General features: G+C 41.2%; 1 protein-coding gene across 1 annotated transcript in view; it reads right to left on the reverse strand.

The window, feature by feature from the left end:
- Window positions 1–1,563: 1,563 nt before the first annotated feature.
- Window positions 1,564–10,815, reverse strand: part of LOC140322287 (extracellular calcium-sensing receptor-like) — a 14,781-nt gene continuing 5,529 nt past the window's right edge. The window contains exons 4-6 of the mRNA XM_072398869.1: window positions 10,108–10,335; window positions 8,630–8,753; window positions 1,564–2,495 (exon numbers count right to left, since the gene is read on the reverse strand). Of these exons, the coding sequence (XP_072254970.1) occupies window positions 1,564–2,495; window positions 8,630–8,753; window positions 10,108–10,335 (1,284 nt within the window). The remainder of the gene's footprint in view (window positions 2,496–8,629; window positions 8,754–10,107; window positions 10,336–10,815) is intronic.

The raw sequence follows: 10,815 nt of genomic DNA on the forward strand, positions 1-10,815 counted from the left end.
AAAATGTGTGGAAACTTTTTTAAGACCCCTGCATTTTTTTTTTATAAACTGATAGATTATGGAATGAATAGATATGGCGCCCGCCTGACTTTTTAACCTCCTAAACAGTTCATTTCTGTCTGGATTTATGTGTCTTAAAGTGGTACATTGTTTTTCACAAAAATTTATTTTAAAGTGTAATATATTAGTATGATTATAAAAAAGTTTGAAACACAAAATCATGCCAAAATAATAAATTAAATGAATTTAAAAAACGTGTATATATATATATATATATATATATATATATATTTATTTTTTAATTTTTAAATACATAAAAAAAAAACAAATAATATACTTAAACTATTATGTTATACTGTAAAATAAATGTTCTTGAAAGACAATGTACTGCTTTTACACATATAAATCCACTGTATTGCATTCAATACAAATATTTTGTATTGAATGCAATACAAATGGATTTGAATTTCCCACCCCGCCACCAACGTCCTCGCGCACCAGCGTCACAGGGAACTCCCCAGTCACTCTTCGAGTGCAGAGGAAGCCGGCTGGAGGAAGGAAGAAGACGGACTTCCCGGGATGCTGGCAAATCAGGTAAGACTCGACTTGCTATTACTTCCCATAGGTTTACCGCTTTTAGCATCTTTTTTCTACCCCGGGGGTTACTGCTCAGGGGGTAAAGCTCTCCGAGGCTGGAAAGGATAAACTTTCATCAGTGGACCTGAGTGATCCAGCATACCTGGAATAGATCTGGCCCAGGATTGAAAACATTTGCTAACAAATAGCAACAGAATTTTAAAAAAATCTATTCCAGGTTTACCTAGCTTCACTGATGAAAGTGTATCCTCTCCAGCCTTGGAGAGCTTTAATAAACCAGGAACATGGTATCAAGTCCTAGCTATGTCAAAAATTTACTTACCCAGCTTTCTGCAAAGCCATGAACCATCACCATCTTGTGTCATCCCTTAATGTGTGCTGATCCAAATCTATCTTGGTGACATTTAGTTTGCTAATTAAAAGCCTCCATGCATCTTAGTGTTCTCTTACATTTTTTTTCAAGCCACTTTTTGTTAACATCCGTTTATGCAAAAATCAGCTGCATGCATTTGCTCTAGACTAGTGTTTAACAATCTTTTTAACATGAGGGAACCCTTGAAATATCTTTCAGGTCTTCAGGGAACCCCTTCTTTATTTAATATATCTACAGCTCACAGTATATTATTGCGGTGGTCAGTAGGAAGAATACCTCTTGCATTGCTGGTCAGTGGGAAGTCTGCCTTTAAGTTTTTTAAAATACTAATAAACATTAAAAAGATTGTATAAAAATATGTATATTATATAAAATTGTAAATATATTTGATATTTTTCTAGTTTGTATCTAAAGTAAAATCCACAGAGAGAAATAAGTGATAAAAAAAGCATTTGGCAGCTGGATGAGAAGACAACTGGGCAAACCATAATAGGGAGCAGCACAGTTCGAATGACAACATATTATGTATTGCTTTACATTTTCTGCATACTATTACTATCACCAATACTTAAAATTTGTAGTTGGGTGTTATTCTATGCAGAGGTCCATATCTTCGGCTTTTTAGCGGCATTATTGTTCAGTAGATATACTCTAGAGTTCATGTCGGGTCTGAACAATATAATAAAACATTTAGGTAAAAACATGCAGATCATTAGAGCCCAGCTTGAGGCTAAAATGGCAAAGATCTCCACTGCCACTGTGTATTTACCCTGAGCACTGAAAGATGCTGGCATATAAGAGATCCAGACACTGAGGAAGGCCAACATGCTGAAAGTAATAAACTGAGCTTCATTAAAGCTGTCAGGAAGTCTCCGAGCCAAAAAAGCCACCATTAAACTCATGGAGGCCAGAAGAAAAAGGTAACCCAACATGGTCCAAAACGCTACCGATGAGCCCTCGTTACATTCAACAATAATCACACCAGATTTGGTTGCAAGGTTGTATTGAGAGAATGGAGGAGCAAGGAACAGCCAAACAAAGCACAAAATACTCTGAAGAAACAAACAGACAAAAATAATTGAGTAGGACACTCTGAAGGTTGTCCATTTTTTCAGCCTACTTCTGGGCTTTGTGGCCATGAAGGCAAAGACCACCATGATGGTCTTGGCCAAAACACATGCAACCGAAAGAGTGAAAACCAAGCCAAAGGATACCTGACGTAGGAGACATTTCTCAGGTTGGGGGTAACCAATAAATCCCAAGGAGCAGAAGAAACAAAGGCACAAAGATATCAGCAAGAGGCAACTTAAAGAGTAATTATTTGCTTTTACTATAGGAGTGTCGTTATAGGAGATAAAAATCCACAAAATATAAACAGGCAAGAAGGCTGATTTAATGCTGACAGCTGCTAAAGATGCCCCCAGCATTTCTTTATAAGAGAGGAACTCCATAGGCTTTGGGACACAACTTGATCTTTGGTCATTTGGCCACTGATCCCATGGACATTTGATACACAAAGCTGAACCTGTAATAATTATAAAACAAAAAATGCTGTTATTCAGCAAATATAGATCCAGAAACAGTAGTAAATGTACCGTAATAATAAGTCTGCTGCAATTATTGTCACTCATAAAGGTGACCTAGAGAAAGGTGAAAGAAAAGGGTATTGGTGAAAGGCCAGCATGATCATGGCAAAGGAAGAGCAGGAGTGTAAGGTTTAAATGGATATAAGATTGGGGTTGAGGGGCAGGGCAAGGTCCAAGATTGGTGGAGTAAAAAGGCAGAAAGTGAAGAAAGTGAAGGTTATAGCAGGAATTGATGTGGGGAAACAAGCTATGTGTGTGTGTTGGGGGGGGGGGGGCTTGAGGCCTTCGGTGTGGTAACTGTGGTCATGTATTTGGGGCGTGTGGAGACCAATCGTAGGTATGGTGTCCTCCCAGAAAAAGTTGTCAATAAAAGTTGTACAATTGGGTTGGTCTGCTGGTGAGTGCTATCGTTCCTGAGTCCATTCAGTCCATTGTACTAGTGTCTTTGTAGCACTTCTTCCCTTTAGGAGGGGCTCAATATTTCCAGTTCTCCTGACTTTGCCACCTACTCTGGTCTGGCTCAATACGACCTTTATCAGACGTTCCTCGTGTTCTTCCAAAGTTGGCCCAAAAATGATCAGGTCATCCAGGTACACCAGTACTTCCAGAAGATGCATGTCACCCACTGCCCTCTCCATCAGCTGTTGGAAAATGGCTGGAGCTCCTTTCAGGCCTTGAGGCATCCGATAAACTGAAAAAAATCCAACAGGACAAATGAAATCCGTCTTCTCCTTATCTTCGGAATGCATTGGAATTTGATGATACCCACTTCTCAGATCCAGCACACTAAACCACTTAGCCCCTGATAAGCACCATAAGGCAACCTCGATAGTCAGTGCATAAACGTAGGGACCCGTTCTTCTTTTGGACCACTACAATTGGCGGCTTCTTGACTCACTGATATCTCCTCTTCAGCTCACTGAGATATTCCCATAAATCATCCAAATCTGCCAGGGGAATTGGTCGGGACCTTTCTCGGAATGGCTTGTCATCAGATAGACGGATGCGATGTTGAACATCCTACATCAAAACCATCAGTGGTGAACAGCTTTGGCCACTCTGACAGTATAACCTGAATTTTTTTCTTCCATTTGTCAGGCACTGCAGAGGCGTTTGGGTAGGGCAGTTCCTCTAGGAGTTCATCAGACACTACCCCCACTGAGAGAGAAGGAGCACTGGGGGTGACGGGCTTCACTTCTCCTAATAGGATCTGAGCCCAGAGCTCCATCGGTGCTGACAAGGGCATTTCTGAAACTTATAGGGATTTTGTTTCAGATCCCGAGTGGGCACTGTCTCAGGTACCAGCTCAACTCTAGCCTCCTGACCTTCCCCAGAGGCTGTCGCCAAAAGCAAATAAGGCCCCCGCTGTTTATATGCCAACTGCGATTCTGCTCTGAGGCATGCCACCTCCCCCTGGTTGTAGGACTCTCTTTTTGTTCTCTAGAAGCCACAATTTTCCCACTTCTTCTGGTGGGGGATTCTTTTCCTTAAGGAGGCTCTGATATACGGACTTCAGTTAAGGATTATTTTTCTCTGACGAAAGGGCCTTCTTGATCCACTATCGGGGTGAGTATTCTCCTCAACAAATGTGAGTTTGTCCCTATGATCAGGGAATTTCCTGAGGACCGAGGGAGCGAGGGCACACAATGGCAAGAGAATTGTAAGAGACCCTTCTGACCCAGCCTACCGAGGATCCACAGTCAATTCGATCTGTACATAGCCATCATAGGGAAGGTTCTGGGCACCAACACCCTAAATCTCCAAACTCTCCAACGTCTGCATTGTGCTTCAGATGCTTATATTAGAGGTCCCAGTATATTAGGGTAACCTGGGCTCCGGAGTCAAGGAGGGCCTTAGTATATATCCCTTTAACTTGAATAGGAATCATTGAGGAGGGCCTAATCAAATCTTTGGGAAGTTTGTGAATATCGATTAACTTTGAGGTTCTATTAGTCTGAAAACCCAGGTGTTAGCTCTGCAGGTCGTGCCGGCACCGTTGCTCCTAATTGCAGGCACGGGCGCCGGGTCCTATCTTTCAGGTAGAGTAACCCCTGTAAATGTGTTCCATGCTGGAGTTTCCTTCCTGCTGGAGACTTGCACTGCTGTTTGAGCTGGCGTGGGTGTGTCTCTCTTCATCCATGAGGCAACCCATACATGCCCTCTGTTTCTACAGCCTATGCTAGTATTTAAAGGCACTTCCCACTAAAGGAAGTTGCCTGAGCAATCTCATGGTCTTAGCTTGTCTAACTCCAAGTGCAAAGGTGCTTCTTCTGTCTGCCTTTCTGTGTACCGGACCTTGCTTTATCAAACCCTTGGACTTTGCCCGTTTGCCGCCTGACCCTGACCTCGGATTTTGTGTATGGACTTCTGCCTGATTGCCGCCTGACTTTGACTTCGGATCTTGTTCACAGACTTTGTTTAATTACTACCTCTCCTATACCTTCTTGGCCACGTAAGCCCCTCGGTGCTTGCACCAAGTACCCTGACTCCTGTGGTCAGTTGCCACTGACTCGGGGGTTGCTCTGGAGTGGCACCTGGCAGCTACCCTCACCATCCTGATCCTCACCATCAGAGGCTCTAGCGAAGACCTGGTAGCGGCTTAGTTACGCCCCTCTGGAGCATACCCAGTCAGTGGCACAGTGGATCCACACATGCTTGAATTACACCCGGCTTTTTAGAGGCTAACATTTTCCCTTTCTCTTCCTCATTTTTGGGAAAAGAGCTGACTAAAATTTTGGGAAATCCAGTTGGCTTCTTCACTGGGACCCTTGGAAGTTTCCCTGATGCTTTTCTGCAAGTAGTTGTTTGGTCACCATCTTCAAGTTCTCTTGGTTGGGGCATTTTTTCTGGAGATGTCCCTTTTCACCACATTGGTAGCAGTATCCCCATATTGGTCGTGAAGTAGGCACGCTCACAGTCTCAGCCTTGTCTTTGGTGGCCTCTAACAGTGGTCTAACTTTTATGGCCCTATTTTCTTTCAGCTTCTCTACTGTTTCTTTTGACTCTATGTGGAATGTGTTAAGAGCCTGAACCGCCTGCATCATCTGAGACTGTGATTGCGCAAACTTGGTGAAAGTGTCCATCAAGGTAACCACTTGGCTTTACAATTTGGTCAACCCGGAGTCAGTGACTTCAGTAATAAAGGACTCAACACCTGGTGACAACAGTGTAACTCTGTTCTCCAGCATACAGATTGACGCAGACATGGGCAAATTGTTCTGGGATTTGGCGTCTAAAAGGGCCTCTTCCTCTCTCACTTCTCGGCTTATTTGGGTGTGAGTCAGCTTATCCCTTTTTTCTCTTATTCTTAACTTCCACATAACTGGGTCCATAGGTTGAGCCCCTTGCAGCACCTGAACGAATCTTACTTGATCAGTCTCCATCTGGTCCACCCTCTTCTTCAAAAGGATTTGATAGAATATCTTGTCCAGTCGAGTGATATACCCAGACAACTTCTTACCCACACTCTGATAAGTGTGCTCAAATTGGTACAACAACTCTGATCTGTTATATTTTCAGTTTAACCTCCGCTGCGGGTCCTTTCAGACTTTCAGTGAAACACTGTTTCTTGTGAGATTCAGGGACGTCCCATTCAGTCAAAGCCTAAGCGGCCTGGTCCACCCAGGATTCAAAGTCGTCTTCACCCACGGGTGTGGGTTGTCTCCCAGGAAAAAAAACATAGTTTGCGGTACTTGAATCCGGTATAGGGCTGGATAGGTTTTAAACACTTTTCAGCCAGATGACACAGGGCATTCAGGACATCTGATCCTATTATATTCTGTGCACTGGCAGCTTCTATAGATGTTGTATTTGTAGCGGCAGGTGGTGTCTCCCCTCCCTGTAATATCTCGGATGGTGGGGCGGAACTTAATTCAGGGCCAGTTCCTCCTCAGGGTCAGTCTTTTTTTCCTTTGGGTCAGTCTTAATATCTAGCAGAAAAAGTCCTGCCTATACCAGACAACCTCTGGTTAACTTCGCAAATTTGTGGATTAGTTCATGTTACACCAGGCAGCTGCAGCACTATACAATTTTCTAGAGATGATTTGTGGTGCATGCACCACTCTGCAACTATCTTTGGGCCTATTATGTATTGCAGGCAGACCCAGGAATCCAAGTAGGCTTGGAAAAAAAAAGAATTAAAAAAAAAGAGAATTAGGGAAAAAAAAAATTCTGGACGAGCCCCCACGTGTAGCACTTCCTCCTTCAGGAGGGGCTGGATAATTGCAGATCTCCTGACTTTGCCACTTACTCTGATCTGGCTCAATACACAAATAGAATGAGTTCAAACAAAAAGGGAGTTTATTTTTGTTACCGCTATAATAAAGTGAGTTTAAGAGGTGAATAACATATAATATAGAATAAAAAAAACTTGAATGGAGCACTTATGAGTCACACAGCTCTCCTCCTTTGGAAGAGCAGGGGGGGGGGGGTGGATAAATCCAGTTCTGATGTGAACATATACGATTCCTCTCAATTCCAAAAGTGTCTTCCCAACAATTCAATGAGTCAATGCAAAAATAAGGGCAAAGGAGAAAAAAAAGAATCAAAGCCACCAGAAGGCAAACATCTAACAGGATTGAGATTCAAGGCAGGAATAGGTTATATCTGACATTCCAGTTCCTAAAAGGCAGCAGGAATTTGTTGAATGCAGAAAACTGCTGTTGGCAGTTGAGAAAAGGTTCTTCATACAACAGGCAGTCCTTATCTGAAGGGCCACAGACACCTGTTCCACTTTGAAGGGTTGCTCAGTCTCACAGCAGATGTACTGGACTCCTTGCTTCTGAATCAATAGCTTCCCTCTTGCTGCTATTTTAATCAATGTGCCCAAGCTGAGCTGGCTCTCCACTAGAGAGTCTCTCCTCTCCTTTCTTCCTCAGAAAAACTCTGTGTCCTCCCAACACAACGTTCCCCCAGCTCCCTCTCTCCGTGCAACTGATTCCTACTCTCTTCTGTTCCCGCTCCATGCTGCCATCTAGCGGTGGTTTAGGCACAGTGTCTTCATACAATATAATATAAATATAATATAATATATCAATATCAATAATATAATAACATTGCCAACAGCCTTAACCTTAGTCTTGAAAGGACATAAACACATCTGCTCTCTTACAGGGGCTACATTTTCTTGCAGGATCCCACATCCATTGGACTCTACCTGGATAGTGATTTCAACGTCACTAAGGGGCTGTGGCCTGAAGACAGAAATAGGGTAGTATAATTGTAAATTTTTTGGGGTACATTGTTTATTTGCTCTACTTATCTTCTATTTTAAATAATGTCATATTTTTTGATCCTTGCCTTTTTCTAGGCGTATATGGTTATATTTTTACAAGTTTCTTGTTTTTTAATTGATATTTTTTATATAGTGTATCTGCTTTTTCTGTACCTTGGGTGCCAGGATTTGGGTTTGGCTCCCCAACTTAAACCTGTAAGCACCAGTGCTGACCCTTCAAAAGTATGTGTCTTTATTTGGTCACCATTTCAAAACATCTTTGAGAATTGCTTTTGTGCCTCTTTTGGTTTCTTAGTCACAAAGGAACTTGGCACAGGGAGAATGTTATCTAGATTGGGAAAAGATAGTTTTATAATGCCCGCCACATGAACTGACTTCCGGTTCTATTCCAGTCAATGTCAGGATTGGGTTCACCAGACCAATATAGCTTATGAGCACAGGGCCAGGGTTCAAATGTCTTTTTTTGTTCAGCCTTTCCCAGCTTCTGTTAGAACTTTGACTTACCAGACTGGTTGGAAATCTCTCAGAGAAGGAGACCCACACCACCCCCGACTTTGTTGCCAGGTCTAGGGGTATGTGTAAAGTGCAGGCCTCCATAAGAGAGAGCAGCAGCAGAGACAGAGTCAGAAGAGGAAAGCCAAGTTTCAGTGAGAGCCATATGTTATCTAAGTTGGGAAAAGATAGTTTTATAATGCCCGCCACATGAACTGACTTCAGGTTCTATTCCAGTCAATGTCAGGATTGGGCTCACCAGACCAATATAGCTTATGAGCACAGGGCCAGGGTTCAAATGTCTTTTTTGTTCAGCCTTTCCCAGCTTCTGTTAGAACTTTGTCTTACCAGACTGGTTGGAAATCTCTCCTTGTAGGCAGGGAACACAATCAAAACAGCACAAAGGTTTTCCTGAAACAGAGGCCTTCCAAAATCCTGAAGAACAAGTCTGACTACAGACAGAGTGGGGGACCTGTGAATGATATATATTTAATATAAAATAGTGGTAATGAGATTTTTTTTAATCATCATTTTTTGCAATGCCAAATAAAATAATATTTTCCAGATATGCACACATTTATGTGACACTACTATCACATAGGATTTACACATTTATTCTGAATCCCATTAGAAAAAAATCTTGAGTGAAACCTGTGGGTATTTTTTCTCACAACATATATTAATGAAATAAACACAGGCTTTCAAATGCCAATATTGGAAAATGTTTTGTATGTTAGGTAGCATTTAGTGACAGTGCTATAGCACCGATCAGTAATTAAAATCTGTAAATCTAAACCAAAAATCTCTGTGCTTTATGTTGCTAAATTCCTAACTGAATCTCTTGTTAAATCCTTTACGCACTCTCTAACTGCAGGGCAGGAATCATGTTGTCAAATGGTACTAGGTATTATGGCAAGAGGTGAAAGGTACAGTACTTTTAAGGCATCAATTTTAAAGACACATCATTTATAATTAAATACCTGATCAAAACAATATAAATTACCAATAAAAGGACAAGGGGCCTGCAGCCTCTGTTCAAAAAGTTTGTCCCAAAAATGTTTGTTACTCAACACGTTTCACGGACATTAGTCTGCTACTTCAGGAGTTGTTTCCCTGCCATACAACATGCAAGGGGGCACAGAGAGCATGGACCTCCTAAATCTTGTAAGAGTGAAGATTCAGATTTTTTTTTAATTATATTTTTATTGAGGTTAACGGTAGAAAAATACATTACAGACATTTCTTTTTAGGATTCAGATTTTTAACTACTCTTGTCTACACTTTATTAATTATTGAGTGACATTACATACATTATAAAATTTGTGAATGTGCAGGTGTTGGGAAATGATGGAGCTCTAGACTAATTGCTGTAGTGTGTTGGCTGGCAGCACCATCTTTGAGAATCAGCTTGTACTGAGAGTTTGTTGCAATCAAAAAAGTCCAAAATAGTTGGCATCCAATATGTTTCCAAAATCTATACTGTGAAGCCAAATAACGCTGCCCCTAAATCTAGCTGCTGGAATTTGAAGGATAAAGCTTTGGGCTCTAGGCTTGGTGGCGATAGTGTGGTGCCTCTTATTGTCCAGTGGTGCCTCCTAAGTTGTTAGGAGAGTCAATTTTTATTTGTCACAATAAAAATCTATCAATATACATCAGCTATTTTTCAAGAATTATGCATAGATTCCCATCATAGATTTAGAATGCAGATGAACATTGGCAGGTAACACAAGCCCATGATGTAGCATTTCCTCACATCCTTTTAATACACCTCCTCAAAAAGGGATTATTATTTTTTATTTTTAAAAGACATCATACTGAAAACTCACCTGTTGGCTTCCCCCAGGCCACAGTACAAGACTAGAATTGATAGTCACAGCTTGATCAGGAGGTGCTGAGGTATTAAAGATGCCAATCTTTACATAATTTATGAATCCTTGTGGACTCACTTGCCAGTTCACAATGCTGTAAAAGGTTGGCAGATCTCCATTTTCATCAAAAACAATCTCTTTTCCATAGATTGATGGAATCCTGACATTGCGAATATAGTAAGTAAGCTGAACAGAATAGAATATTTTTTTTAAAGAACACATTTTGGGTTCAGAGTAAAAAGATTTGCTAATCTTATTTTATTTCATAGGGAATTTATAGGGTCATACTCTCTAGCAATAGGCTGTAGGGGCAGTCCCAACACAGACAACCACCAGCTCAATGGATTCCTCCCCTTTACATTGGACTCAATCCCAATTGATTTTGAATGTAAGACTTGACTGTGTGACTGTTGGTATATTACACATGAATTTCTGCAACAATTTTAAGGAAATAGCCAACTGTCAACAGCTGAGGTTAAAATTAACCCAATGGTATCCAGTCTGGCTGGCGACACTGAATGGCAACTACTCTTTAATAAGATTCCTCAGTACAATAATCCAAACAAAACCCAACCCCATATTGTTGCATCATTTCATGATTCTTTTAACACTTTTTTCATCTTAATCAACATTGGCAGGGTTTACTGCCTCTTAATCTTTATAATA

The sequence above is a fragment of the Pyxicephalus adspersus genome, chromosome 2 (assembly GCF_032062135.1).
Source record: "Pyxicephalus adspersus chromosome 2, UCB_Pads_2.0, whole genome shotgun sequence".
Taxonomy (NCBI): Eukaryota; Metazoa; Chordata; class Amphibia; order Anura; family Pyxicephalidae; genus Pyxicephalus; species Pyxicephalus adspersus.